Here is a 27,988-nt window from a genome sequence, read left to right on the forward strand (position 1 = left end):
CCCCAGTCCTCTTAAATGACACTGGCCTTTGGGTGGTATAAACCAAAACCGAACCCAAATGGTATAGGGGAATATTTTAAATATCTTTTCTCTTCTTCCCAGTGTTTTTCTCTAATGGAGGTGATTATTAGCAGTGGAACGATCAAAAATCATTATGGTGGCTTGCTATCATTGTTGAATGCCTGCTTAGTGCTAGATACTATTCTAAGCATGTTATTATATTCATTTAATTCTCACAACAACCCTATAACACATAAACCTTTATTATCGCATTCTATAGTTATGGATAGAGAGGAACAGAGAAGTTAAGTTTAACTTCTAGAAGGCTGCACACTGGAAGATTGCAGATCCAGGTTTTAAACCCAAGTGGACTCTACCTACTGCATTATCTTGCTCCTTAAAAATGGGTAGTAATGGAAAGGTGCAGAAACAACCATACTGCATAAACCCATGTTTATCCCCCATATCCAGAGCATGTTTCAGAATATTTGAGAAACACTGGGAACTGAGATTAGGGAAGCAAAGCCAAAAGAAAGTGGAGGGTTGCATAATTGTTTGGGGAATTTACAATCTTCAGAAAGCCAGTATGGATAATTAAACCAAGGTACTTTTTTGTTCTTTATTATGTAAGTTTTTACTATGAAGGTTAACAATAATAAAGGCCTGATTAATGTTTTTGAGAGTCAAACATTCATCTTGTGTTTGCATACTTTGCTTCTAGTTATAATAAAGACTAAGTTAGTGGTCTGGGAATTTTTATTTTCATTAACGCAGAAAAAATATTGGTATATTGATTGTGTTGTCTTATTGACATGAAGATATGCACTGCTGAAGATAATGGTTCATGGTAAATATTAACATGTAAAACCTCAGGCTGTTTTATTTGTTCAATGGAAAAAGATGAACAGTGAGATTTTTTATGGAAAAAGTGAACATTTCAATTGTGCTAGCTCCATATGCCTCTGTTAGCATCCCAGAGCCTTATCCTCTCAACTTGATTTGACTTCTGCAGAATAACTTTTCAGGAAAAGCAGTTTTCTGATCTACAGAGCTTGGCAATATAAAGTAATATGCATTTTCCATATTCATTAACCAGATGCCTACTACCTTTCTTAAACATTCACTTTAAAGCTGAACTCCATTAAGGCATAAGTTCTCGGACTTGTGTGTGTGTGTAGGAAATCCACCTGGTGAGCTCGTTACAGTGCGGTTTTCTACAGAAGAAAATATTCTTTGATGGTTACGAGGGTGAGGAGGGAGGAAGAGGGGTATTCACTAATTAGATAGTACACTAGAACTATTTTAGGTGACGGGAAAGGCAACACACAATACAGGAGAGAGGTCAGCACAACTGGGCTAAAGCAAAAGCAAAGAAGTTTCCTGAATACAACTGAACACTTTGAAGGCCAGAGTAGCAGGGACAGTGGTTTGGGGACCATGGTTTCAGGGGACATCTAGGTCAATTGGCATTACAAAATGTATTAAGAAAACATTCTGCATTTCACTTTGGTGAGAGGCATCTGGGTTCTTAAACCCTGGCAAGAGGCCATCTAAGATACATCAATTGGTCTCAACCCACCTGGAGCAATGGAGAATGAAGAACACCAAAGACATATGGTAAAGATGAGCCCAAGAGACAGAAAGGGCCACATAAACCAGGGTACATCAGTGTGAGACGAGAAGAACTAGATGGTGCTGGGCTACCACTGATCAGTGCCCTGACAGGGAACACAAGAGAGAATCCCTGATGGAGCAGGATAGCGGTGGGATGCAGATCTCAAATTCTTGTAAAAAGACCAGGCTTAATGGTCTGACTGACACTAGAGAGTCCCTGGACCCTTTGTTATCCCATGATTGGAACCATTTGTGAAGCCAACTCTTCAGATAGGGATTAGACTGGAATGATACTGGTTAGGAGTGAGCTTCTTGGCTCAAATAGACACAGGAAACTATGTGGGCAACTCCTGTCTGGAGGGGAGATGAGAAGGTGTAGGGGGACAGGAGCTGGTTGAATGGACACGGGGAATACAGGGTGGAGAGGAGGAATGTGCTGTCTCATTATGGGGGGAGCAGCTAGGAGTACATAGCAAGGTGTGTATAACTTTTTGTATGAGAGACTGACTTGATTTGTAAACTTTCGCTTACAGCACAATAAATTAAAAAAAAAAAAGTTTCCTGGTCCCCCATCCTCAGAGGCATGTTCTTTCCCCAAGTGATTCTAATGCAGATGTCCTCAGGGTGCTAGAATAAGATGGAAGCGGGGAAACAGAGTAGAGAGTACTGAAACTCAGGACTCTGGTGACCCGGGCCCAAATGTGCCAGAGTGCAGAGGGCCATTAGTCAGGACTGCTAACCAAAGGGTCAGCAGTTCAAATCTGCCAGGCGCTCCTTGGAAACTCTATGGGGTCAGTTCTACTCTGTCCTATAGGGTCGCTATGAGTTGGAACCAACTCGACGGCACTGGGTTTTTTTGGGGGGGATTTTATTCAGAAAGAAAACCAAACCAAACCCAGTGCTGTCGAGTTGATTTTGACTCATAGCGACCCTATTCAGAGAGCTGTCTTAAGTCTGACCAGCCTCCAGCCACTTCAACCCTTAGGCAATAAAAAAAAAATAGAAGACTTAAAATCCAGCTGGCAACTGTAATGAGAGCCTCTGGTTTCCTGTCTAACCATATTCCCTGGGTTTGGGAGAAGGAAGTCCATCCATAGGTGGCTGAGATCTCACTGTGAACAGCTGGGATGGGGATCAGTCAGAACACAGAGCTGGAGAGTGAGAGGGATCAGGTCTTGCCATTTTGCCATTGTGTTAAAGCAGGGTTTCCTGGCCTGCAGGCTGCACACTAAAAGGAGGACAGGAAGCTGTTGTAAAGGACGAAATTATATAATTCAGGGGCCAATTAGAAGAATTACCTTTTTGTTGGAGGAATGCTCTGATGAGTGGTGAGAGTCTAAGATGGAATCCCAGACTGGATCAGCTGATATGTGGCCCATGGAGGTGGTAAGAACTGTTTTTATCACCATGAGTCAGGGGTGGAAAAATTTTGTTCCTGAGAGAGGAGCAGGAAAAAAGGCAGCCAGAGTGGGCCCTATGTGGGAGAGGGACCAAAGAAAGTGCTTCCTGCCCAACCCTTTCTACACTAGGCTCAGCCAGAGACAGAGAACCAAAAGGACAACAGATATGTCTAAGGTGAATTCCAGATTCTTTCTGTAGGATCTGTACTGTTAACTCTTCTCTGTCTCAAATGAAGAAATCGTCAATAAATTCTGAATGTCTAATCAATACTTCTAATGAGAAGTCTCTGCTTTTGTGGGGAGCTCAAAGGGCAAAATGAGGTGGCAGGAGGTTTCTGGGTTCTGTGTATGTGTTCCGTGTATTCCGTGTAAGTGATCTTAGATCCAGTAAGTTGTTTGTTGCCCACTGATGTGTACTGTGCTACAATTTTTTGAACACAAGATCTGTAGATTTCATGAGTGATCACATACAAAAGAATTTTTAAGAGCTCAAGAATTCACAGTAGATTTTGATTGTGGATTTTCTCATTTTCATGGTTGGATCTGAGGAATTTTTTTTACTTTAAAAAGTGGTTCTTTATATTTAAAAAGTGTAGAAACCACTGATTTAAATCATCACAACTATGTTTTTGAATAGACTATAAAAAGCTTACTCCTCATATAATGCAAAACACTGTACAGTGACTTTTTAAAAAATTGTTATTGTGCTTTAAGTGAAAGTTTACAAATCGAGTCAGTCTCTCATGCAAAAATTTATATACACCTTGCTATATACTCCTAGTTGTTCTCCCCTTAATGAGACAACACACTCCTTCTCTCTACCCTGTATTTCCGTGTCTATTCAGTCAGCTTCTGTCCCCCTCTGCTTTCTCATCTCCCCTCCACACAGGAGCTGTTCACATAGTCTCATGTGTCTACTTGATCCAAGAAGCTTATTCCTCACCAGTATCATTTTCTGTCTTATAGCCCAGTCCAATCCCTGTCTGAAGAGCTGGCTTTGGGAATGGTTCCAGTCTTGGGCTAAAAGAAGGTCTGGGGACCATGACCTTCATGGTCCTTCTAGTCTCAGTCAGACCATCAAGTCTGGTCTTTTTATGAGAATCTGAGGTCTGCATCCTACTGTTCTTCTGCTCCTTCAGGGATTCTCTGTTGTGTTCCCTGTCAGGGCAGTCATCAGTTGTAGCCGGGCACCATCTAGTTCTTCTGGTCTCAGGCTGATGTAGTCTCTGGTTTGTGTGACCCTTTCTGTCTCTTGGGCTAATAATTACCTTGTGTCTTTGGTGTTCTTCATTCCCCATTGCTCCAGGTGGGTTGAGACCAATTGATGCATCGTAGATGGCCACTTGCTAGCGTTTAAGACTCCAGACACCACTCTCCAAAGTGGGATGCAGGATGTTTTCTTAATAGATTTTATTATGCCAATTGACCTAGATGTCCCCTGAAACCATGAGCCTCAAACCCCTGCCCCTGCTACACTGGCCTTTGAAACATTTGGTTTATTCAGGAAACTTCTTTGCTTTTGGTTTAGTCCAGTTCTCCTATATCTGTGCAGTGACTTTTGTTGCATCGTGTACGGTGGATGGATTTTTTTTTTAAAAAATCGGAAAGGCAAACTGCATTTTGATTTGCCTTTAGCAAATATTCAGGTGGGATGATTTGCCTTTAGCAAATATTCAGGTGGGAGTATCTATAAAAAAAAAAAATTTTTTTTTTTATGAGTCATGCATTTTTCTGCATGTAAATTATACGTCAATAAAAAGTTTATAAATCATATAGAATAAATCGATTTCAGATATTAGACTACAGAGCTAGGAAAGCCCAACATTCCTCCCCACCCCACCCCCTGCCCCAGGTGGAATCTAGAAAGGTCAAATAGCCTACCTAAAGGAACGAAGCCCTGGTGTGCCTGCTCCCTGTCTGAGTAGGGCTTTCTCACTGGACCAGTGATGCAGCCATACAAACTCCTTAAAGCATGTTTATTTTAGAATTGTCACATTATTTGACTTTTTAATTGTTTGAGGGAAAGTCTGCTGCTTAATAAGAACATGATGATTCAGAAACATTTTTCCATTTCATTTTTTTCAAGGCTCTGTTATGCGGTCTACTTGCTACCTGTCCTGAGGATCCACTGAGATATTTAGAAGTCATGATCAAGTATATAATTGAAAATGGACTTCAAAGACTTCTTTGGTATGTATTGTTTTCATTTATGATAGGGAAATATTTTATTTTGAAAATAAAACACTCAGTGTATAGTATTAAAACAAAGTCTTGCCAATGAATGCCTCCAATCTCTAGATTGTTAAAGAATCCCCTCATAATCTTTTTTTTTTAATCACAATGATCATTTTTTTTAATTGTAAAAAAAAAAAAAGGAATCAACACAGGTTTACACAAACTGGCAAATGGCTAAAAACATCAGGGGTATATCCACTTGGAATATTCTGAAACTACTAAAAAAGTTATTAAAAAATTCTGATTACACAAGTGTTATAATGTAAAATGAAAATAAAATGGATTAAGAGAGCAGATTAAAATCTAAATACAGAAAACAAATTTGAGGGTGGGGGACCAGGAGCTACACCAAAATGTTAGCAGTAGTTTTTTGTGAGGCCATGGGGAAGACTTAATGTCCTCATAAATATTTAAGCCCCAAAGGCTTACATATGAATACTTAGTGCTCTGGTTCTCAGGTTGCGAAATGCAGTGTATTCTCATCGGTAACATGCATTCATAAGGCAGTTTATTTCACGTTGGGAGCAAGGAAAGTTAGTGCATCTTCCTTGGGGAACACAGCAAAATCTCGGGGGACAGTTTAAGTCCTTCAGGCGATTCTGATATGCTTCTCCCAAGGGGAAGTGTCTCTTCCTCTCCCTTACAATCTACCCACAAGAACCACTGGTAGAGACTCTAAGTGTAAACATATTGTGAAACTAAGTACTATGAAATAAAATCATTTTTTGACCGTATTTTCTGGTATTATTAAAGGGATATGTGCATTGATCCATCAGTGAAACCAACAATTCGAAGATTGTCTGAGACTTATTTGGAACAACTTTTTGGACTGGAAGATCAGCTGGTAATTATTAGTAACCAAGGATCCTAAAATATACACCTTAAGTTTTGATGAAATTTTCCAAATTTTAGATTTTATGGGAGGTGTGAGATCAGACTTTGGGATTTGGGACCCGTAGAGAAGTAAAGGAACGTCACGCGCGCACAAACACACACGCACACGCGCACACACACACACAGAGCCAGCCACACTCTAGTAACCTCTCCAACTTTGCAAGTAGCATTTAGACAGGCATTTGTTCTTCCTCTTTCTGATAAAACCTTTACCTTAAATTTCCCCTTTCCCCTTTTTCTTTCTCCTTTTCTCCTCTCACGCATCTTTATAATGATAAACTTAGCATTATGAAAAACTTTAAAGGAAGATTTTTCTTTTCTTCTTAATCTGTTTCCTTTTGTGTTCTGCACCCACTCCATTCCCTTTGCCTTCATGCCTTCTAGATTGGGACACAGGAATTATATTCATGAAGACATTGCCAAGCCTTTAATGAGATCTAACTTGAAATCAAGACCTAATTATTACTGAAAGGAACCACTGGCTCCAGCAACCGTGGAGGAAGCTAACTTCACAGAATGTAAAGAGGACAAAAAAGTAATTAAAGATATGAAGACTTTTAGAACGGAGACTATGCATATAGGAGAAGCTTACATAACAAACCCTCATGGAGAGCAAAGGCACGTGAGGAAAGAAATATCAATGTGAATTAGGTGTGCCTGGGACCATGAGTGATACTTGCAGATCCCAGGGCTGGTGTTTGTGCAAGCCTGGCTAGTGTTTGGGAATTGCTGGTGAAGTTGGGCTTTCAAAAGTGGAATCAACAACAACAAAGAATTCATTGAAGCAAATGAATGATTGAATCTATGGAATTTTAGGAACTTCAAAGTTAATTTATATCCTCATTTTACTGAGACCCAAAGAGTTTGTTTAAAAGACTTTCATAAGATTCCAAATCTAATTATTAGTGGATCAGGGACAAGAATCCAGGTATATAAGAGTCTAAAACTGTAGTATTTCCTTTTTTAAAAGATCAATATAAATAAATTGGAGGCAAGCAAAAAAAAAGAAAAAAGTGGAAGCAAAGCCATGGTCAAGATGGATGCAGGCAGCTTGAGCCAATCTGAAGCAGATTTCGAAGGACAGGGGAAGAGTAATGCTGAATCCTAATCAGGGCTTTGCAGTAGAGAAACAGAAATAGAGGGACAGGTTGTTGAGCCTGCCGTGATTCGGAGGCATCAGTACACGGGGAAGTGCCTGTATGCCCAATTCTTACTGGATCTGTATCACGGCATGTGGATGTCTTAGTGGCCGTGCTTTATCAACTACAGATCTTTGATCTACTGTGGAGTGCAGATATCTGCAAACTGTGTTCATGGAGATACTGGGGGCAACCTCAGGGGGACCTAGGGATGGGATTCGAATACCCCATCCTCACACCTGTATTATAGAGTAGTTCTGCTTGGAGTATGATTTCGCTTGAAAACTCTTGCTAAAGATGCTAAAAGTTTTAAAAATTACTGATCTAGAGGGATAAACCTCGTTGTCAATATCTTCAAAGGGATCTTGTAAAATATAATGTCAGGTTGTCTCCAATGCCTAGCAGGAAGCCTATAGGGAATCTTTTAAAAAATTGCACAAAATTCTGAAAGACATCATAGTCACTTCAAACCTCAAGGTTTTTTAGAAAGCAAATTCTCAAAAATATTTCACAATGTGGAAAGGACAAAGGAAAAATGTTGGAAGCTCACCCAGACCTAGAAAGAAGTATGACAACTTGCAAGGCATAGAAAAGATGTGTCATAAGTTAGAAAAAATAAAAGCAAAATGTGACTTTGCAAAAGCAATGAGAAAAAGTGATGAAATTGTAAATCTCCAGGCACCCTAGGGTTGCTGGGTTAGAAGGTTCAGCCTAGGCTGGATTTAGATTATTCTCCTTCACTCTGAAAGAAAAATGTTTTTTACAAAAAAACAAAGCACTTTAGTTCTCAGTGTTTCTAATATTTTAAATTACAATGCATTAAATAAATAATAATTTTACTTTTTTCTTCCCATTTTTCTATAGAGTTATAACTGCCAGTAGGAGAGTTTTTAATGTTTTGGCAAAAATTTTTAAAGGTCCCAGAACAATCGTAATTTTTCCGGTTGATTATTAAGATTGGTTTGCACAGTTCCAGCTTGCATGGCCATCTTTACAGTACTGCACTGCTGTGCAAAGTGAGGACTGCCTGCATCTGTCTATTTATAAATTATAAAATGTACTTGCTTCTATTTGTGTAAACAGAGAAGGGTAAGTACAGGAAGCTGTGAGTAAGCCAAAGAAGTCCAGAAAAGTTGGAACTGCTCTAATGGGAGGTAGAAAGACCATTTAACAGTGTCTTCCAACATGAAAGATTCAGCTATGATGTGGAGGACGCTAACATCACAGACCTGATTCTCATTTCTGAGGAAATGAAACCTCCAGACGGGCCTACTACTTATAGGAAGAAAAGACATATAAAACATTAAAAATATTTTTATGATGGAAAAATTTAAACATAACACCAAGTGGAGAGAATACTGTAGTGATCCCCCATCAACCAGCTTAAACAACAATCAGTATTTTGCCAGTCTTGCTCATCTATTTTCCTCTCCTCCATTTTTGCTGGAGTATTAGAGAACAAATCCTAGATGTTGTATTATTTTATCAATAAATGCTTCAGTGTGCATCTCTAAGTGGAAATAGCATTTTTTATGTCATTGCCTAATATAACAAAATTAGCAATAATTCTTGAATATCATCTAATACCTGTTCAGATTTCCCAAATGTCTCAGAAATGCCTTTTTACATAAGGCTCTGTTCGAATCAAAATCTAAACAGAGTCCATATATTAAACTTGGTTGCTCTGTATCTAATGTCTCTTATAATCTATGAGTTCTTTTTAATTTCTTCTCTTGCCACTGATTTAAAAAATCTAAAACATGAATGATATATAGTCTTCCTGTCCATTCCTGACCCCCAGTTCCCCTCCTTGGAGGCAACCATTTCTCTCGTTTTCTCATGTTTCTTCCAGAGTTAGCCTGTGTGTCTCATTTATGTCTAATGTGTGTTATTTCAATTATTTTTTTTATCTTAGATGACTCCAGAATTGATGGTAAAAGCATGTAGCTTTTATACTGGAAATTTAGTAAAGACCTGCTTTAGGTAAGAATGTTTTCTATATACCATTTCTTCCTTTGTATTCTTATTCTTGATATTCTCTATACAAAGAGAATTTTTGGTCACATGTACTTATTTTATCTATTTAATCGTGTTTCTGCCGTTTTGTATTGTATGTTTTTTATATATTTAATCAGCTTTTCCTTAGTTAAAATATGTTCTTCTGTAAGGTGTCACCTTGTCTTTTTTTTTTTTAAACAAAACTTTAAAATTGAAAATATATGTCTACAATCCTTTTTCAGAAATCTTTGTAAACAGGTATGCTCTGGAATTTAGATTTATTTCTTTGTTGTTTTTAAGAAGGTAATTCTTTACACATATTGTATATTATATAACATCCTCAGCTGTGAATGGGGCAGCATGTTGAAATCCAACATATCAGAACATATTAGTATTTCTGTGGTGAAACATATAAATAGTCTTGCTTGCTAAGTGAAATAAAGGCTCTGAACGGCTGTGTCAGCTCCAGGAATACTTTGCTGTAAAATTAGTTAAGATCAGTTCTAGTTTTACCACTGAACAGGTAATGAAAAAAATTTTGGATTTGAGAACTTTCTGGATTTTAGAAATTTAGAAAAAGGAATAGAAAAAGGAAGTGCAACCTCAAAGATGATTAAAGGACTGGCTAGAAATAAAACAAGAAAAATAAATTTAGAAAATGGATGGATGAATTGCTAAAAAGAAACAAAGTTATAAAATTGTCATAGTATTTGAAATTTTTTTTTGGTATGTGAAGTAGGGATTGGATAATTTCATTTACAATCAGTAACCTTTGGATTGGAAACCCTACTGGTATAGTGGTTAAGTGCTATGGCTGCCCGGCCGTTCAAATCCACCAGGCGCTCCTTGGAAACTACATGGGGCAGTTTTGACTTGACGGCGCTGGGTTTGGCTTTTTTTTTTTTTAACCTTTGGATAATTTACTTAGAACAGGAGAAAAGTTTAAAAAAAATTAAAACTGGCCAGATATAGTAGGTAAAATTCATTGAAAGTGAATTAGAATTTCTAAAATGCATTGAAAATGATCAGAATTTCTAAAACTAAAAAATTTTAAATGAACAAAAATACAGAAAAGAACATAAAATATACCCTTAATAATTCTTTTCTTCTACCCTTGATAAATTTTTGAGTTGCTTTCGGTTTTTCGCTATCACAGACAACACTGCTATGAACATTGCCTCAGTTTCTCTAGGGTACAGATCTATGAATCGAAGTTCTGGACTGTAGATATGTGCAGCTTCGGTTTTACTAAACTATGCCAAGCTGTTTTCTAAATGACAGTACTCTTGTTGCTCCACATTCTCACCAGTAATTGGTCTTGTCAGACCTTTATTTTTTTGCCAGTTTGGTTGGTGTTTAGTATATCTCTTTGTGATTTTAATTTACATTTTCTTGTAACTAATAATCTTGAGTGGTTTATATAGGTTTTTATATGACTTTTTGGATTCATCTTTTGTGAAGAGCTTCTTCAAGCCTTTTGCCCAGTTTCTTTTTATTGGCTTATCTCCTTTTCTTATTAATTTGTAAGATTTCTTTATGTACTTAGAATACTAATCCTTCTCTAGTGCCTCTCAATGAAAGTTATATTATTTTCTTTGGGAGGTCTTGTAGATCATTTGCAATAAATCTTCCTTCTCACTCTCTGACTTGTTTTATCAAATTCTTTACAGTGTTTTTTGATGAGCAGAAGTTCTTAATTTGAACAAAGTCAAATGTTTCCTTTAGTATGATTTTGTTGTTTTGTTTAAGAATTCCTTCCCTCAATGAAATCGTGAAGATATTCTCCCACGTTTTTCTAAAATATTAACCCCTTCACCTTTCATATTTAGATATTTGTGAAAAAGGGCATTTGTGAAAAAGGACAGTTTCTTTTCTCCAGTTGTCTTCTTTTCTTGCCTTACTATGCTGCTAGGACTTTTAGTACAGTGTTAAATGGAAGTGAAGATAGAGGACATCCTTGACCTATTCCAGGACTTAAAGCGAAAGCATTCAAAGTGAAACCACTGAAAATCATGTTTGCTGTAGGGCTTTTTGTTTGTTTGTTTTTGGTAGATTCCTTTATCATATTAAAGAAGTTTGCTAAGAGTTTGGTTTTTTAAATGATAGATGCCTGCTGAATTTTATCAAGTCCCTTTTTAGCATCTGTTGAGATAATCATGTAATTCTTAATCCGTGAATGTGGTGAATTACATCAACTGATTTCCTAATGTCGAACTAACCCTGCATTTCTGTAACCAGGTCATGATGTATTATCCTTTTTACACATTACTGAATTTTGTCCACTATACTTTGTAAATATTTAGCATATATGTTCATTTGTGAGAGTGGCCTGTAATTTTCTTTTCTTATATTGTCTAGTCCAGTCTGGAGCCCTGGTGGTGCAGTGGTTAAGAACTCGGCTTCTAACCAAAAGGTTGGCAGTTTGAATTCACCAGGTGCTCCTTGGAAACCCTATGAAGCAGTTCTAGTCTCTCCTATAGGGTTGCTATGAGTCGGAATCCACTCGATGGCAATGGATTTGGTTTTTGGTTAGTTGAGTTTTGGTATCAAGTTTATGCTCGCCTCATACAATAAGTGGGTGTATTTTTTCTTTTTCTGGAAGAGTAGTGTTGCCACTCCACATTATGATTCTCCCAATATTGGGTAAAGTGTTTGCTACTATTAAGATGACGAATCAGTAAGAAACCATGAGGAATGTCTGCAGCCTTTTTCTTCCAGCCTGCCTTCCACTGAAGCCCTGGAGAACAGCTGTATCTGTAGGGGAAGAGCTCATGCATGGGGACCCCTGCCCTTTTTTGGGTCACTCATCTCACAAGTCTTGGTTTCTCCATTTTGGGGGATATTTGTAGGATTTACTTAAGTTTTCTGCTTTTCTGGCCACAACTCTTTGCATCGCTGTCCTGAGAAAAAAGGTTTATGTCAGTTCCCAGTCCTATCATACTAATCTGGCAGAATTTGCTTGAGGTTAGTGGTGCATGGTTAGCACTTAGGGAATCCTCATCCCTAACTCAACATCATTCCTGGGTTTTCTTTTGTTGTTAATTTTGTGTACATATGTGTTTGCATATGCACGTATGCACATGTATTGTAATATTCACCACCATATTTTCTAGAATTAATATGTACATTTGAATTTATCTGGGAATTCAAGACCTTCTAACATTCAACTAAATAAATCTCAGTAAAGTGCAAAGGTCTGATTTGGAAGAAACTAGGAAGCTCACAGATTATGCAATCAGCCTTCGTGTTTTGCATTGCCCCACTTCTGGAACTGTTTTGAGATTGATTCAAGACCGAACATTTCAACTCTGAACTTTATAGGGCCCTCTTTACCTGAACTGTGAAGAAAATCTACTGTCTGGATCACAGCCTTCTTGGGCCAAGGAAGCATTTACATATATTTGATTCCAGTTTAATTTTGGGCAACATAAAATAAAGCTTTGTTTGATATTTCTCAAATTCTTAAATAAAAGATGTGATTCATTATATTTAAAATGGCAGTTACCATTGGTCATTGACAATTATTTGCAAATTTATGCTAATCTGGATTATTTAAAGCCCAAACTATTCATGTACTGTAAAATTGCATGAAAATCTATACTATCATAAATTCTATTATATTTCTTTTAATTGTACCAAGGTTTTGCTCTTCTATACAATCATGTATCTATTTTAAATGGAATGAATGTATACTGTTAATACAATCCTAGACTCAGAGAAGGCCAGGAAGCCCCATGGCCCCAAAGTTTCAAATACTGTACCCTATTTTCTTGTTTTTCTGAAATAAATATGTTAGAGGCGTATTCTAGGGTTAACACCAGGGTAATTCCTTTGGTAAGTTGAAGTTATGATAGCATGACTTTTTCCTGTGATTTCTTTATCTTGTCCAAAGAGAAATATAAAACTGTCGTATAATTTCCATTTTCCTCTCTAACCATCAGGAATTCGTCAAGCCATACACAGTTTGTGGAAGTTTCTCTCTGTGCTGTGGTTTTTGAGGGGATAAGGGAGGCATCACTTCTCCCTCCTAATTTATTTACAAATGTATTTCCATAATATCAAACTATTATTTTTCTATATTTTCTGTGTGTAGCACTTGGAGAGACACAATACTATCCCGTGTAAGTGAAAGTGAGACTATGGCTAAAAATATGAAAAAAGCAAAGGAGTATAATGACTTCAGACTTCAAAGATGGATATTCTGTCACTGGCACCCATATGTGGAAAATAAAAAACAGCAGCGTAAAGGTAAGTCCCTATGTAGTAGCAATTAGTTTTTGTATTCATTTATTTACAAACTGAAGAAACTTAATTACACATAGTTTGTTCATTTAGAGACTTACTATTTTTATGTTTAGAGAATTGTCACAAAATGAGGGTAGATTCACTGATTTAAAATATTTAATGAGACTTGTCTCAAAGGATTTTATTGTAATAAAAAGATATTTAAAATAAAATGCTATTTGTAAGTGTGTATATGGGTATATAAATATAAGTTTAAATAAGGATCTATTATCAGTTTTTTACATAATAGAGAGCTGTATACGTTGTTATTGTTGTATGCTGTCCAGTCGTTTCCAACTCATAGTGACCCTATATGACAGAGAACTGCCCCATTCGGTTTCCTAGGCTGTAATCTTTACAAGAGCAGATTGTCAGGTCTTTTCTCCTGTGGAGCTGTTGGTGGGTTTGAACCACTGACCTTTTGGTTAGCAGCCCAGTGTTTAACCATTGCACCACCAGGGCTCCTATACTGAATATGGATAACCAAAACTGATTTTTGTAGAGAGCTCTACAGTCTTTATAGATATTTCAATTAATGCATATATGATAAAACTTAAAGAAAAATTGTTTTTTTTTTACTTAAAACATTGATAGATATAACGGTGTGTGTGCAAGGGTGGACAGTGCATGTATGGGGTTTTGGGAGCGGAAATAGAGAGCTCTCAGCCTTTGCTTAGATTTTATCCAGCTCACCAGATAGCAATTTGTTTTAGCTGCTGCAGCCTAGAGATACATTATCCTTTGACAGGCTGCTGTTGGTAACTCAGAGTGGACCCTGGGAAGATTTTAACGTAAGTGTAATGGAGGGGTGAAGCAGTTGCTGTGGAGTTGATGCTGACTCATGGCAACCCCATGTGTGTCGGAGTAGAATTGCGGTCCATAGGGTTTTCAATGGAATGGCAGATTGTGTGGAAGCAGATCACTAGGCCTTTAGCCCGAGGCACTTCTGGGTAAACGCAAATCTCCAATCTTTCGGTTAACAGCTGAGCTCGTTGACTGCACCACCCAGGGACTCTAGCAAAACCTGTTGCTGGTGAGTTGATTTCGACTCATAGCGACCCTATAGGACAGAGTAGAACTGCCCCACCTTTAGGGAAGCAGACTGTCTCATCTTTCGCCTGTGAAGAGGCTGTAGGTTTCCATTTTGTAATTTTGTAAATGCTTGTACTGGTCACCTAGTGCTGCTATAACAGAAATACCACAAGTGGATGGCTTTAACGAAGAGAAGTTTATTGTCTCGCAGTCCTGTAGGCTAGAAGTCCGAACTCAGGGTGCCAGCTCCAGGGGAAGGCTTTCTCTCTCTGGAGGAAGGTCCTTGTCATCAATCTTCCCTTGATTTGGAAGCATCTCAGCACAGGAACCTCAGGTCCAAAGGACATGCTTTTCTCCCAGCACTGTTTCTTGATGGTATGAGGTCCCCATGTCTCTCTGCTTGCTTCTCTCTTTTTTATATCTTAAAAGAGATTGGCTTAAGACGCTATCCAATCTTGTGGCTCTCATCAGTACAACGGTCACTAATCCATCTCATTAAATCATAGTGATAGGATTTACAACACATAGGGAAATCACATCAGATGGCAAAATGGTAGACAATCATACAATACTGGGACAGTGTTCTACGCTATTTTTTTTTCACAGCAACGTGTAAAAAAAATAGTGGCATAGCGGCACTTATGAAAATACCTCAAGGTGGGAGGAGGGAGTAATTGGCAAACAAATGAAGGCATGTGTTATTTGTGTAAAAATATGGTAGATCTGAATACTACCTCATAATTATATTTTTTATAAATGAGCTTGGAATTTTATAAATAACTGATTAGTTAAAAAAGAAATGATATGTATATTGACATTTCTATTACATCTTAATTTCTAAGGACAAAGGTGATGTTTACAAGTTAATAAAGTCTCAGGAGTACTATCAAATGCTCCCAAAGTAATTAATTTCAGATATAATTACAGCTCAGCAAAAATTACCAGAGGCAACATTGGTTCATATTATAAACATGATGGGATATTAAAATACTTTGTTTTTTGGAAACAGTTTTGACTATATACAATAACAACTTTTTTTTAGAGACACTGTTGCGGATCCAAAAGATGTATAGTTACAAGCTAATAAATATCCTAACAAAATGGCGGGATAAAGCAAGATATAAGAATAGAAAGAGAGAAGATGACCTGGTATGGTATATTGGAAACTTATTATCTTGCAGTTATATTCATAAGCTGTTAATCTCATTGCCTCAGGTAATAATGCTATATATGGAAAACACTAAAATCCTGACTATTATATACTTTCAGTGGCAGCTTTGTTCTTTTAACTCAGTAATTTAAATTTCACTTCAGCACCCAAAATATTTCCTAATAAATTCTGTTGCTTTGTTTAAATGATTAACATGAAAGAAAAATCTCTTAACACTTTATTTAAATTTACTGATGAAGAAACTGAGAATTTTGTTTAAAAATATTTAAATGGATATACCTGTTATACCTGTTGCTGTTGAGTAGATTCCGACCCATAGTGACCCTATAGGACAGCGTAGAACTGCCCCATAGAGTTTCCAAGGAGCACCTGGTGGATTCGAACGGCTGACCTTTCGGTTAGCAGCCGTAACACTTAACTACTTCACCACCAGGGTTTTCTTAAATAGGTATAGATATCCAAAATGGAAGAGAAATTAGTAGATTAGTAGAGAAATAATAATCATATTATGATGAATATCATAAATGATAAAGACTGAATAAATTTATTCCTTTTCTACATAAGATTATATTGCTATTTATTCATTCTTTTTCAACATCCAATTTGAGAAATTATAATTTTAATTATTAAGTTTTTTTATTATTAAATTGTTAAACTTAAAGGACTGTTCTTAACTGAGACACCCACTAAGAGTTAAACAACTGAAACAGAGGACTCAAGCAAACTCCTCCAAACTTAAAAATACCTGTAGTTTGCTTCAGCTAGTAGTATATTATTACTAATATTGTTGGAGAATATTCAGAGTAACTACTAGCATGCTGGATTTTTTTTTTTTTTTTGTAGTTCTTTAGTAGGAAATAGTTTGCTAATATTCTTTGAAACACAAAGTCAGGATAAATAAGACAGAGAAAAATAGGAAGAAAATTAAACCTCCCTGTTTTGTGGTTGTCCTGTGGAGGGCAGGATCAATCCCCATGCCTCGCTCCTGCAAAATTGGGTCACATGTTAAGACTGGTATCACCACATTCTCTTCCCTTAGTTCTGGTCTCCGATATAATGGCTGTCACCTTATTAAATTCTCTCATCTCTTTTTTCTTTTCTTCTTATCCCTTCCTAATATTTTCTAAGAGAGTTCATTGAACCATATCTTCCACATCACTAATTTTTCCTTTGGTTGCTTCCATTTCCACCGTTCAACCCATTCATTGACTTCTCTGTTTGAAGAATCATAGTTTTTATGGTCAGTGTCTTAATTTGTTTTCATAATTGCTGTTTCTAATCATGTTTTTATGTGTGATCATGATAGCGTGTTCCTGGTTCTTTTTTGGAGCATTCTTCTTTTTTGAGCTGTGAAATTTATTAATAGAACAGGAGAGGGGCCTTCCAGTTCTGACCTATACTCACCTGCTCCAATGTCACCTCCAGACTTGGGCTTTCTCAAATCCATGTGGCAGAGGAAATAGCTCTGTCCCAGTCCAATTCCTGACTCTTACTCCTCTTCCTCCAGTCCCAAGCTATCATCTTTCTTCTCCATGTGGTCTCAGACAGTTTTGACCTTCCCTTGGGGGGATTTCATATGTTTGGTCTTAGTTGTTCAGCATGAACATAAGATTCATCAATCTCTTCATCTCTTCTGTAGCATCTCCAGTTTTATGTCCTGGGAAGGATGCAGCAGCCTGTGCTAGCTAGCTGTCTTATCTGTAATTAGAAATCTTTGGATAGTAGCATTAGTTAGAAATGTCTATCATTTTGTTTCTGAAGCTGCATCCTGCTCTCTTCTCCCTATTGAGTGTAGTATAGTCTGTGGAACAAAACAGAACAAGTCCATCAGAACTTCTTTTCCATAACAGTGCTTTAAATATTTAAATATAATGATTGCTTTTAGCCCTAGAGTCTTTTCTAAGCTAAATGAATTTTCTTGCTTCGGTAATATTTTATGGGTTGTGTTTCCTAGAGTCAAAAATCTCTGGGAACGCTCTTGTGAATGGAGTTTAATTTGTCAATTACCATCTCTTCCTACCTCCCTCCCTCCCTCCCTCCCTCCCTCCCTCCCTCCCTTCCTTCCTTCCTTCCTTCCTTCCTCCCTCCCTCCCTCCCTCCCTCCCTCCCTCCCTCCCTCCCTCCCTCCCTTCCTTCCATTCACCCAACAAATAGTACTGAATGTGTTCTTTATCTGATGCATTATACATCTCTTAAAATACAGCATCTGGATCAAGATATCTACTTGAGATGTGGTTGAATTAAAGCTAATGACTATTTCTTGGGATTTGATTACTATTCCTCTATTATTAAATCTTTAGACAATTATACTTTAATTTCTTGATATCGTTATGTGACCCTAGCTGCAATCTCTGTAATGTGACAGCACACTCCCTCTTTCCACCCCAGGTTTCCCATGTGCATTCACCCAGTTCGTATCCCCTTCTGCCTGCTCATCCCACCTCTGGACAGGTGCTGCCCATTTAGTCTTGAATATCTTCTTGAACTAAGAAGCACACTCTTCATGAGTATTTTATGTTTTATAGTCCAGTCTAATCTTTGTCTGAAGGGTTGGCTTCAGGAATGGTTTTAATTCTGAGTTAACAGAGAGTCCAGGGCCCATGTCTTCAGGGGTTCCTCCACTCTCAGTCAGACCATTAAGTCTAGTCTTTTTACGTGAATTTGTGTTCTGCTCCACACTTTTCTCCTGCTCCGTCAGGGACTCTCTATTGTGTTCACTTTCAGGGCAGTCATTGGTGGTAGCTGGGCACCATCTAGTTCTTCTGGTCTTAGGCTTTTGTTTCTTAGGATAATATTTTCCTTGTCTTTGGTGTTCTTCATTCTTCTTTGCTTGAGGTAGGCTGGGGCCAGTTGATGCATATTAGATGGTTGCTCACAAACTTTTAAGACCCCAGACGCCAGTCACCAAAGTGGGTTGCAGAACATTTTCTTAATAAACTTTGTTATACCAATTGACCTAGATGTCCCTCAAAACCATGGTCCCCAGACCCCCACCACTGCTACTTTGTCCTTCGAAGTATTTGGTTGTGTTGAGGAAACTTCTTAGCTTTTGGCTTAGTCCAGTTGTGTTGACTTCCCCAGTACTGTGTATTGTCCTTCTCTTCACCTAAGATAATTCTTGTCTACTGTCTAATTAGTGAATTCCCCTCTCCCTCCCTCCCCACCCTCGTAACCATCAAAGAATATTTTCTCCTGTGTTTAAAACTTTTCTTGAGTTATAGTGTTGGTCTCATACAATATTTGTCCTTTTGTGACTGACTAATTTCACTCAGCATAATGCCCTCAAGATTCGTCCGTGTCGTGAGCTGTTTCTCGGGTTCTTCATTGTTCTTTATCATAGTGTTGTATTTCATTGTATGTATGTACCATAATTTGTTTACCCATTTGTCTATTGATGGGCACCTAGGTTGTTTCCATCTTTTTGCTATTGTGAACAGTGCTGCCACGAACATGGGAGTGCATCTATCTATTTGTGTGATGGCTCTTATTTCTCTGGGATATATTCCATGGAGTGGGATTGATGGATCACATGGTACTTTTATTTCTAGCATTTTAAGGAAGCACCAAATTGATTTCCAAAGTGGCTGTACCATTTTACATTCCCACCAGCAGTGTGTAAGTGTTCCAGTCTCCCCACAACTTCTCTGACGTTTATTATTTTGTGTTTTTTGAATTAATGCTAGCCTTGTTGGGGTGAGATGGTATCTCATTGTGGTTTTGATTTGCATTTCTCTAATGGCTAATGATCATGAGCATTTCCTCATGTATCTGTTAGCCACCTGAATGTCTTCTTTGGTGAAGTGCTTGTTCATATCCTTTGCCCATTTTTTAAATTGGGTTATTTTTCTTTCTGTTGTTGAGGTTTGGCAGTATCTTGTAGATTTTAGAGTTTAGACCTTGATCGCACAGGTCGTAGCCAAAATTTTTTTCCCAGTCTGTAGGTTATCTTTTTCACTTTTTTGGTGAAGTCTTTGGATGAGCATGAGTGCTTGATTTTTCGGAGCTCCCACTTATCTAGTTTCTCTTCTGGTGTTTGTGCATTTTTATTTATGGTTTGTATTGTGTTTATGCCATGTATTAGGGCTCCTAACTTGTCCCTATTTTTTCTTCCATGATCTTTATTGTTTTAGATTTTATATTTAGGTCTTTGATCCATTTTGAGTTAGTTTTTGTACATGGTGTGAGGTATGGGTGTTGTTTCATTTTTCTGAAAATCTTTCACTCTTTAGGGTCTCTTAAAGATTCTGATTCCAGCCAGCTTCCTCCCAGACATTCTCACATACTGCTTGCCTGCAAAGGACAGTAAAGTCTCCTCCTTAGAAGTCAGGGGGTACTCTAAGTAATCTTCTCTTACGATAGTGATTAATTAAAAACTTTATTTTGTTCTACTATCTCTGAAGACTTTCCATTCTATACTAATATAAGAATTTACATTTATTTCCATTAGAGTCTAGATATCTGAAGTGAAGCCTGGTACAACAGTCACAGCAGTGACACTATTATCTCTAGTTGCTGGATTCTTATTGTTTCTTTGTCTATCACTAAGTTAACACTACATTTGACTCCAGTTGCTCGAGCAAAGCATAATGTTTTGCACATAATAGTTGTTGTATAAATACATGTATACCTAGTATTTTATACACACACATTATAACCCAAAAACCCAGTGCCGTTGAGTCGATTTTATATATATATATATATTATATGCATGTATATATATGTGTTGTTGTTGTTGTTAGGTGCCATTGAGTCAGTTCCAACTCATAGTGACCCTGTGTACCACAGAACAAAACACTGCCTGGCCCTGTGCCATCCTCACAGTTGTTATTATGCTTGAGTCCATTGCTGCAGCCACTGCATCAATCTATCTTCTTGAGAGTCTTTCTCTTTTTTGCTGACTGTCTGCTTTACCGAGGATAATGTCCTCCAGGGGCTGGTCCCTCCTGATAACATGTCCAAGGTATGTGAGATGTAGTCTTGCCATCTTTGCTTCTAAGGAACATTCTGGCTGTACTTCCTCTAAAAAAGATTTGTTCCTTCTTTTTGTAGTCCATGAGTCCATGGTGTATTCAATATTCTTCACCAACACCACAATTCAAAGGCATCAATTCTTCCTTGTCTTCTTTATTCAAAGGCCAGCTTTCACATGCATATGAGGCTATTGAAAATACCATGGCTTGGGTCAGGCGCACCTTAGTCTTCAAGGTCTTTTGCAGCAGATTTGCCCAAGGCAAAGCATCGTTTGATTTCTTGACTGCATCTCCTATGGGTGTTGATTGTAGATTCAAGAAAAATGACAATTTCAAGTAATCAATCTGAGTAATAGTGACAATTTCAATCTTTCCTTTGTTTATCATGATGTTGCTTATTGGTCCAGTTGTGAGGATTTTTGTTTTCTTCATGTTAGGTATAATCCATACTGGGGGCTATGGTCTTTATCAACAAGTGCTTGAAGTCCTCCTCACTTTCAGCAAGCAAGGTTGTGTCATCTGCATAATGTAGCTTGTTAACAAGTCTTTATATATATAACTTCATTTAACCCCTACAATAATTCCATGGATTTTATAATTATGTTTATTGCAGATGTTAAAACATGAACTTCAACTAAGAAAATGGAAAAGTAAGTCAAAATCAAAATTAGTGACTGAAGAAGAATCCATGTTTCCTCGACGAAGTCCATCTGAATTCTCTCTAGTAGGTGAGAGTCTTCCATTTGACATTTCACTGTTACCTGAAAGAGCAATATTACAGGTTTGTATTATTCGTATGTCTTAACCAGTTCTTTTCACAATGCTTGTTTAAAGAGTAGTTTTATGAACTTATGTGAGTGATAGAAGTCATATTTCAAAAAAATTTTTTTTAATGAATAACTTCGGAAAATCTCATTTTTGGAGGTCATTCATTTGGAATGTTATAAGATAAATACAAAAATTAAAAATGGAGAAATTGAAACCATTAGAAATAAGAATGGAAAGAATATTCCCTTCCTCCTTTAAGCATACGTTGTCATTTGAGATTTAACAGATATTAAAGACACTAACTCTTATCTTCTAATTTTTAGTCCCTAGTCCCTTAACCTAAACACTATGCCTTCATTCTGCAATGTCTTGTTGCACCTGTCAGTTAGTTAAAATATCTATGGTATCATGTTTCTTCCTTAGATTGTGAATTCATAAAAAACAAGAGTCGCATGTCTATATCTAACAGCTCATTGAATTGCTTTTTGAAAAAGAAACCATAATTCCAACTTCTGGTTATATTCTGTCCCATTTTGATAGATAGGTAGAACTACCTGATAAATGGCTGAACAGTTACAAAATATCATGTTATTCTGGTTGCTGGCAACTTTACATTTAAAATCCCATATATTGAACCTACTCTTTAAATGCAGAGAATTGAGTTATTTTTGGAAACTTGAAATGCAAGTGTAATATTTATATATCTTGCACTTTGTAATAGCATGGACTTAAGGATATTTTTGCCCGTTGTTTCTCCCTTTATAAATTGTCTGCTCATAGTGTTTTTATCTTGCCTATTTTTAAGTTGAACTTCCTACAGGTTTCTTATTGGTTTGTAATAGCTCTTTATGTATTGGCAATATTAATCCTTTGTCTGGAATACATTTGGAGATGTTTTTTCCGCACTTGATGTTTGCTTTCAATTTTGCCTGTGGAGTCCTTTGATAACAGATATTTAAAATTTGTATATAATCAAGTCTATCACCCTTGCCCTGGTGGTGTAGTGGTTAAGTGCTATGGCTGTTAACCAAGAAGTCAGCAGTTCGAATCTGCCAGGTGCTCCCTGGAAACTCTATGGGGCAGTTCTACTCTGTCCTATAGGGTCGCTATGAGTTGACTCGATGGCAGTGGGTTTGGGTTTTTTTTTTTTTTTTGGTTTATCACCCTTGCCCTAATTATTTCTCTTTTTGTGTTACTAATATGTCTTCTCATTCTTAGTTGTTTTTCTAAACTATATCACTTTTTTTTTTTTATATCACATTCCTTCCTAGACTTATGCAGCTGTGTTTGTTTTTTGAACTCCTATTTCTTTGACTGATGATGTTTTTTGTTTACTTAATCAGTGGCTACTCTAGAGTTTGCAATATTCATTTTTAACTTATCATATATTCCTTCAAATAACTTTATACCACTTTCCATTTAACGTAAAAACCCAACAATTCATTTTTCAGTTCTTGTGCTTTGTGCTATTATTGTCATACATTTTATATTTACATATTTATAAAGCCTAAAATATAATTTATTATTTTGCTTTAAACAATTATCTTTTACCAAGCATACTGCTTTTTTTTTAGTTTTAACAATATTAAGCTTACAGAAAAGTTGCAAATACAATACAAAAAACTTTTTCTCCTGAACAATTTTTTTTTTTAACTTTTATTGAGCTTCAATTGAACATTTACAAATCAAGTCAGACTGTCACATATAAGTTTATATACATCTTACTCCGTTCTCCCACTTGCTCTCCCCCTAATGAGTCAGCCCTTCCAGTCTCTCCTTTCGTAATAATTTTGCCAGCTTCCAACTCTCTCTATCCTCCCATCCCCCCTCCAGACAGGAGATGCCAACACAGTCTCAAGTGACCACTTGGTATAATTAGCTCACTCTTCATCAGCATCTCTCACCTACCCACTGTCCAGTCCCTTTCACGTCTGATGAGTTGTCTTCGGGAATGGTTCCTGTCCTGTGCCAACAGAAGGTTTGGGGACCATGACTGCCGGGATTCCGCTAGTCTCAGTCAGACCATTAAGTATGGTCTTTTTATGCGAATGTGGGGTCTGCATCCCACTGACCTCCTGCTCCCTCAGGGGTTCTCTGTTGCGCTCCCTGTCAGGGCAGTCCTCGATTGTGGCCAGGCACCAACTAGTTTTTCTGGTCTCAGGATGATGTAGGTCTCTGGTTCATGTGGCCCTTTCTGTCTCTTGGGCTCTTAGTTGTGGTGTGACCTTGGTGTTCTTCATTCTCCTTTGCTCCAGGTGGGTTGAGACCAATTGATGCATCTTAGATGGCCGCTTGTTAGCATTTAAGACCCCAGATGCCACATTTCAAAGTGGGATGCAGAATGTTTTCAAAATAGAATTATTTTGCCAATTGACTTAGAAGTCCCCTTAAACCATGGTCCCAAAGCCCCCGCCCTTGCTCCCCTGACCTTTGAAGCATTCATTTTATCCCGGAAACTTCTTTGCTTTTAGTCCAGTCCAGTTGAGCTGACCTTCCATGTATTGAGTATTGTCCTTCCCTTCACCTAAAGCACTTCTTATCTACTAATTAATCAGTAAAAAAAACCCTCTCCCACCCTCCCTCCCTCCCCCCCTCGTAACCACAGAAGTATGTGTTCTTCTCAGTTTATACTATTTCTCAAGATCTTATAATAGTGGTCTTATACAATATTTGTCCTTTTGCCTCTGACTGATTTCGCTCAGCATAATGCCTTCCAGGTTCCTCCATGTTATGAAATGTTTCATAGATTCGTCACTGTTCTTTATCGATGCGTAGTATTCCATTGTGTGAATATACCGCAATTTATTTAGCCATTCATCCATTGATGGACACCTTGGTTGCTTCCAGCTTTTTGCTATTGTAAACAGAGCTGCAATAAACATGGGTGTGCATATATCTGTTTGTGTGAAGGCTCTTATTTCTCTAGGGTATATTCTGAGGAGTGGGATTTCTGGGTTTTATGGTAGTTCTATTTCTAACTGTTTAAGGAAACGCCAGATAGATTTCCAAAGTGGTTGTACCATTTGACATTCCCACCAGCAGTGTATAAGAGTTCCAATCTCTCCGCAGCCTCTCCAACATTTATTCTTTTGTGTTTTTTGGATTAATGCCAGCCTTGTTGGAGTGAGATGGAATCTCATCGTGATTTTAATTTGCATTTCTCTAATGGCTAATGATCGAGAGCATTTTCTCATGTATCTGTTAGCTGCCTGAATATCTTCTTTAGTGAAGTGTGTGTTCATATCCTTTGCCCACTTCTTGATTGGGTTGTTTGTCTTTTTGTGGTGAGTTTTGACAGAATCATATAGATTTTAGAGATCAGGCGCTGGTCAGAGGTGTCATAGCTGAAAATTCTTTCCCAGTGTGTAGTGGTCTTTTTACTCTTTTGGTGAAGTCTTTAGATGAGAATAGGTGTTTGATTTTTAGGAGCTCCCGGTTATCTGGTTTCTCTTCGTCATTTTTGGTAATGTTTTGTATTCTGTTTATGCCTTCTATTAGGGCTCCTAAGGTTGTCCCTATTTTTTCTTCCATGATCTTTATCGTTTTAGTCTTTATGGTTAGGTCTTTGATCCACTTGGAGTTAGTTTTTGTGTATGGCGTGAGGTATGGGTCCTGTTTCATTTTTTTGCAAATGGATATCCAGTTATGCCAGCACCATTTGTTGAAAAGACTATCTTTTCCCCAATTAACTGACTCTGAGCCTTTGTGAAATATCAGCTGCTCGTATGTGGATGGATTTATATCTGGGTTCTCAATTCTGTTCCACTGGTCTATGTGCCTGTTGTTGTACCAGTACCAGGCTGTTTTGACTATTGTGGCTGTGTAATAGGTTCTGAAATCAGGTAGAGTGAGGCCTCCCACTTTCTTCTTCTTTTTCAGTACTGCTTTGCTTATCCGAGGCTTCTTTCCCTTCCACATGAAGTCGGTGATTTGTTTCTCTATCACCTTAAAAAATGACATTGGAATTTGGATCGGAAATGCATTGTATGTATAGATGGCTTTTGATAGAATAGACATTTTTACTATGTTAAGTCTTCCTATCCATGAGCAAGGTATGTTTTTCCACTTAAGTATGTCCTTTTTAATTTCTTGTAGTAGAGCTTTGTAGTTTTCTTTGTATAGGTCTTTTACATCCTTGGTAAGATTTATTCCTAAGTGTTTTATCTTCTTGGGGGCTACTGTGAATGGTATTGATTTGGTGATTTCCTCTTCGATGTTCTTTTTGTTGATGTAGAGGAATCCAAGTGATTTTTGTATGTTTATCTTATAACCTGAGACTCTGCCAAACTCTTCTATTAGTTTCAGTAGTTTTCTGGAGGATTCCTTAGGGTATTCTGTGTATAAGATCATGTCAACTGCAAAAAGAGATAATTTTACTTGGTCCTTGCCAATCCGGATGCCCTTTATTTCTTTGTCTAGCCTAATTGCCCTGGCTAGGACTTCTAGCACGATGTTGAATAAGAGCGGTGATAAAGGGCATCCTTGTCTGGTTCCTGTTATCAAGGGAAATGCTTTCAGGTTCTCTCCATTTAGAGTGATGTTGGCTGTTGGCTTTGCATAGAAGCCCTTTATTATGTTGAGGAATTTTCCTTCAATTCCTATTTTGGTGAGAGTTTTTATCATAAATGGGTGTTGGACTTTGTCAAATGCCTTTTCTGCACCAATTGATAAGATCATGTAGTTTTTGTCTTTTGTTTTATTTATGTGGTGGATTACATTAATGGTTTTTCTGATATTAAACCAGCCTTGCATACCTGGTATAAATCCCACTTGATCATGGTGAATTATTTTTTGGATATGTTGTTGAATTCTATTGGCTAGAATTTTGTTGAGGATTTTTGCATCTATGTTCATGAGGGATATAGGTTTGTAATTTTCTTTTTTTGTGATGTCTTTACCTGGTTTTGGTATCAGGGAGATGGTGGCTTCATAGAATGAGTTGGGTAGTATTCTGTCATTTTCTATGCTTTGAAATACCTTTAGTAGTAGTGGTGTTAACTCTTCTCTGAAAGTTTGGTAGAACTCTGCCGTGAAGCCGTCCGGGCCAGGGCTTTTTTTTGTTGGGAGTTTTTTGATTACCGTTTCAATCTCTTTTTTTGTTATGGGTCTATTTAGTTGTTCTACTTCTGAATGTGTTAGTTTAGGTAGGTAGTGTTTTTCCAGGAATTCATCCATTTCTTCTAGGTTTTCAAATTTGTTAGAGTACAATTTTTCGTAATAATCTGATATGATTCTTTTAACTTCAGTTGGGTCTGTTGTGATGTGGCCCTTCTCGTTTCTTATTCAGGTTATTTGTTTCCTTTCCTGTATTTCTTTAGTCAGTCTAGCCAAAGGTTTATCAATTTTGTTAATTTTTTCAAAGAACCAGCTTTTGGCTTTGTTAATTCTGTCAATTGTTTTTCTGTTCTCTAATTCATTTAGTTCAGCTCTAATTTTTATTATTTGTTTTCTTCTGGTGCCTGATGGATTCTTTCGTTGCTCACTTTCTATTTGTTCAAGTTGTAGGGACAGTTCTCTGCTTTTGGCTCTTTCTTCTTTTTGTATGTGTGCATTTATCGATATAAATTGACCTCTGAGCACTGCTTTTGCTGTGTCCCAGAGGTTTTGATAGGAAGTATTTTCATTCTCGTTGCATTCTATGCATTTCCTTATTCCCTCCTTGATGTCTTCTATAACCCAGTCTTTTTTCAGGAGGGTATTGTTCAGTTTCCAAGTATTTGATTTCTTTTCCCTACTTTTTCTGTTATTGATTTCCACTTTTATTGCCTTGTGGTCTGAGAAGATGCTTTGTAATATTTCGATTTTTTGTATTCTGCAAAGGTTTGTTTTATGACTTAATATGTGGTCTATTCTAGAGAATGTTCCATGTGCGCTAGAAAAAAAAGTGTACTTTGCAGCAGTTGGGTGGAGAGTTCTGTATAAGTCAATGAGGTCAAGTTGGTTGATTGTTGTAATTAGGTCTTCCGTGTCTCTGTTGAGCTTCTTACTGGATGTCCTGTCCTTCTCCGAAAGTGGTGTGTTGAAGTCTCCTACTATAATTGTGGAGGTGTCTATCTCACTTTTCAGTTCTGTTAAAATTTGATTTATGTATCTTGCAGCCCTGTCATTGGGTGCATAAATATTTAATATGGTTATATCTTCCTGATCAATTGTCCCTTTTATCATTATGTAGTGTCCTTCTTTATTCTTTGTGGTGGATTTAAGTCTAAAGTCTATTTTGTCAGAAATTAATATTGCTACTCCTCTTCTTTTTTGCTTATTGTTTGCTTGATATATTTTTTTCCATCCTTTGAGTTTTAGTTTGTTTGTGTCCCTAAGTCTAAGGTGTGTCTCTTGTAGGCAGCATATAGACGGATCATGTTTCTTTATCCAGTCTGAGACTCTCTGTCTCTTTATTGGTGCATTTAGTCCATTTACATTCAGCGTAATTATAGATAAATAAGTGTTTAGTGTTGTCCTCTTGATGCCTTTTTATGTGTGTTG

General features: G+C 37.4%; 1 protein-coding gene across 2 annotated transcripts in view; it reads left to right on the forward strand.

Annotated features, from left to right (window-relative positions):
• FBXL13 (F-box and leucine rich repeat protein 13) overlaps nt 1–27,988 on the forward strand; it is a 298,479-nt gene that overhangs the window by 44,306 nt on the left and 226,185 nt on the right. The window contains exons 2-7 of one of the 2 annotated variants that reach the window (XM_064289905.1): nt 5,101–5,204; nt 6,003–6,093; nt 9,198–9,265; nt 13,374–13,528; nt 15,639–15,745; nt 21,351–21,518. In XM_064289905.1, coding sequence (XP_064145975.1) covers nt 5,101–5,204; nt 6,003–6,093; nt 9,198–9,265; nt 13,374–13,528; nt 15,639–15,745; nt 21,351–21,518 — 693 coding nt within the window. Of the gene's footprint in view, nt 1–5,100; nt 5,205–6,002; nt 6,094–9,197; nt 9,266–13,373; nt 13,529–15,638; nt 15,746–21,350; nt 21,519–27,988 lie in introns of those variants that run through there. The other variant, XM_064289906.1, reaches the window with a different exon arrangement.

The sequence above is a fragment of the Loxodonta africana genome, chromosome 8 (assembly GCF_030014295.1).
Source record: "Loxodonta africana isolate mLoxAfr1 chromosome 8, mLoxAfr1.hap2, whole genome shotgun sequence".
NCBI lineage: Eukaryota > Metazoa > Chordata > Mammalia > Proboscidea > Elephantidae > Loxodonta > Loxodonta africana.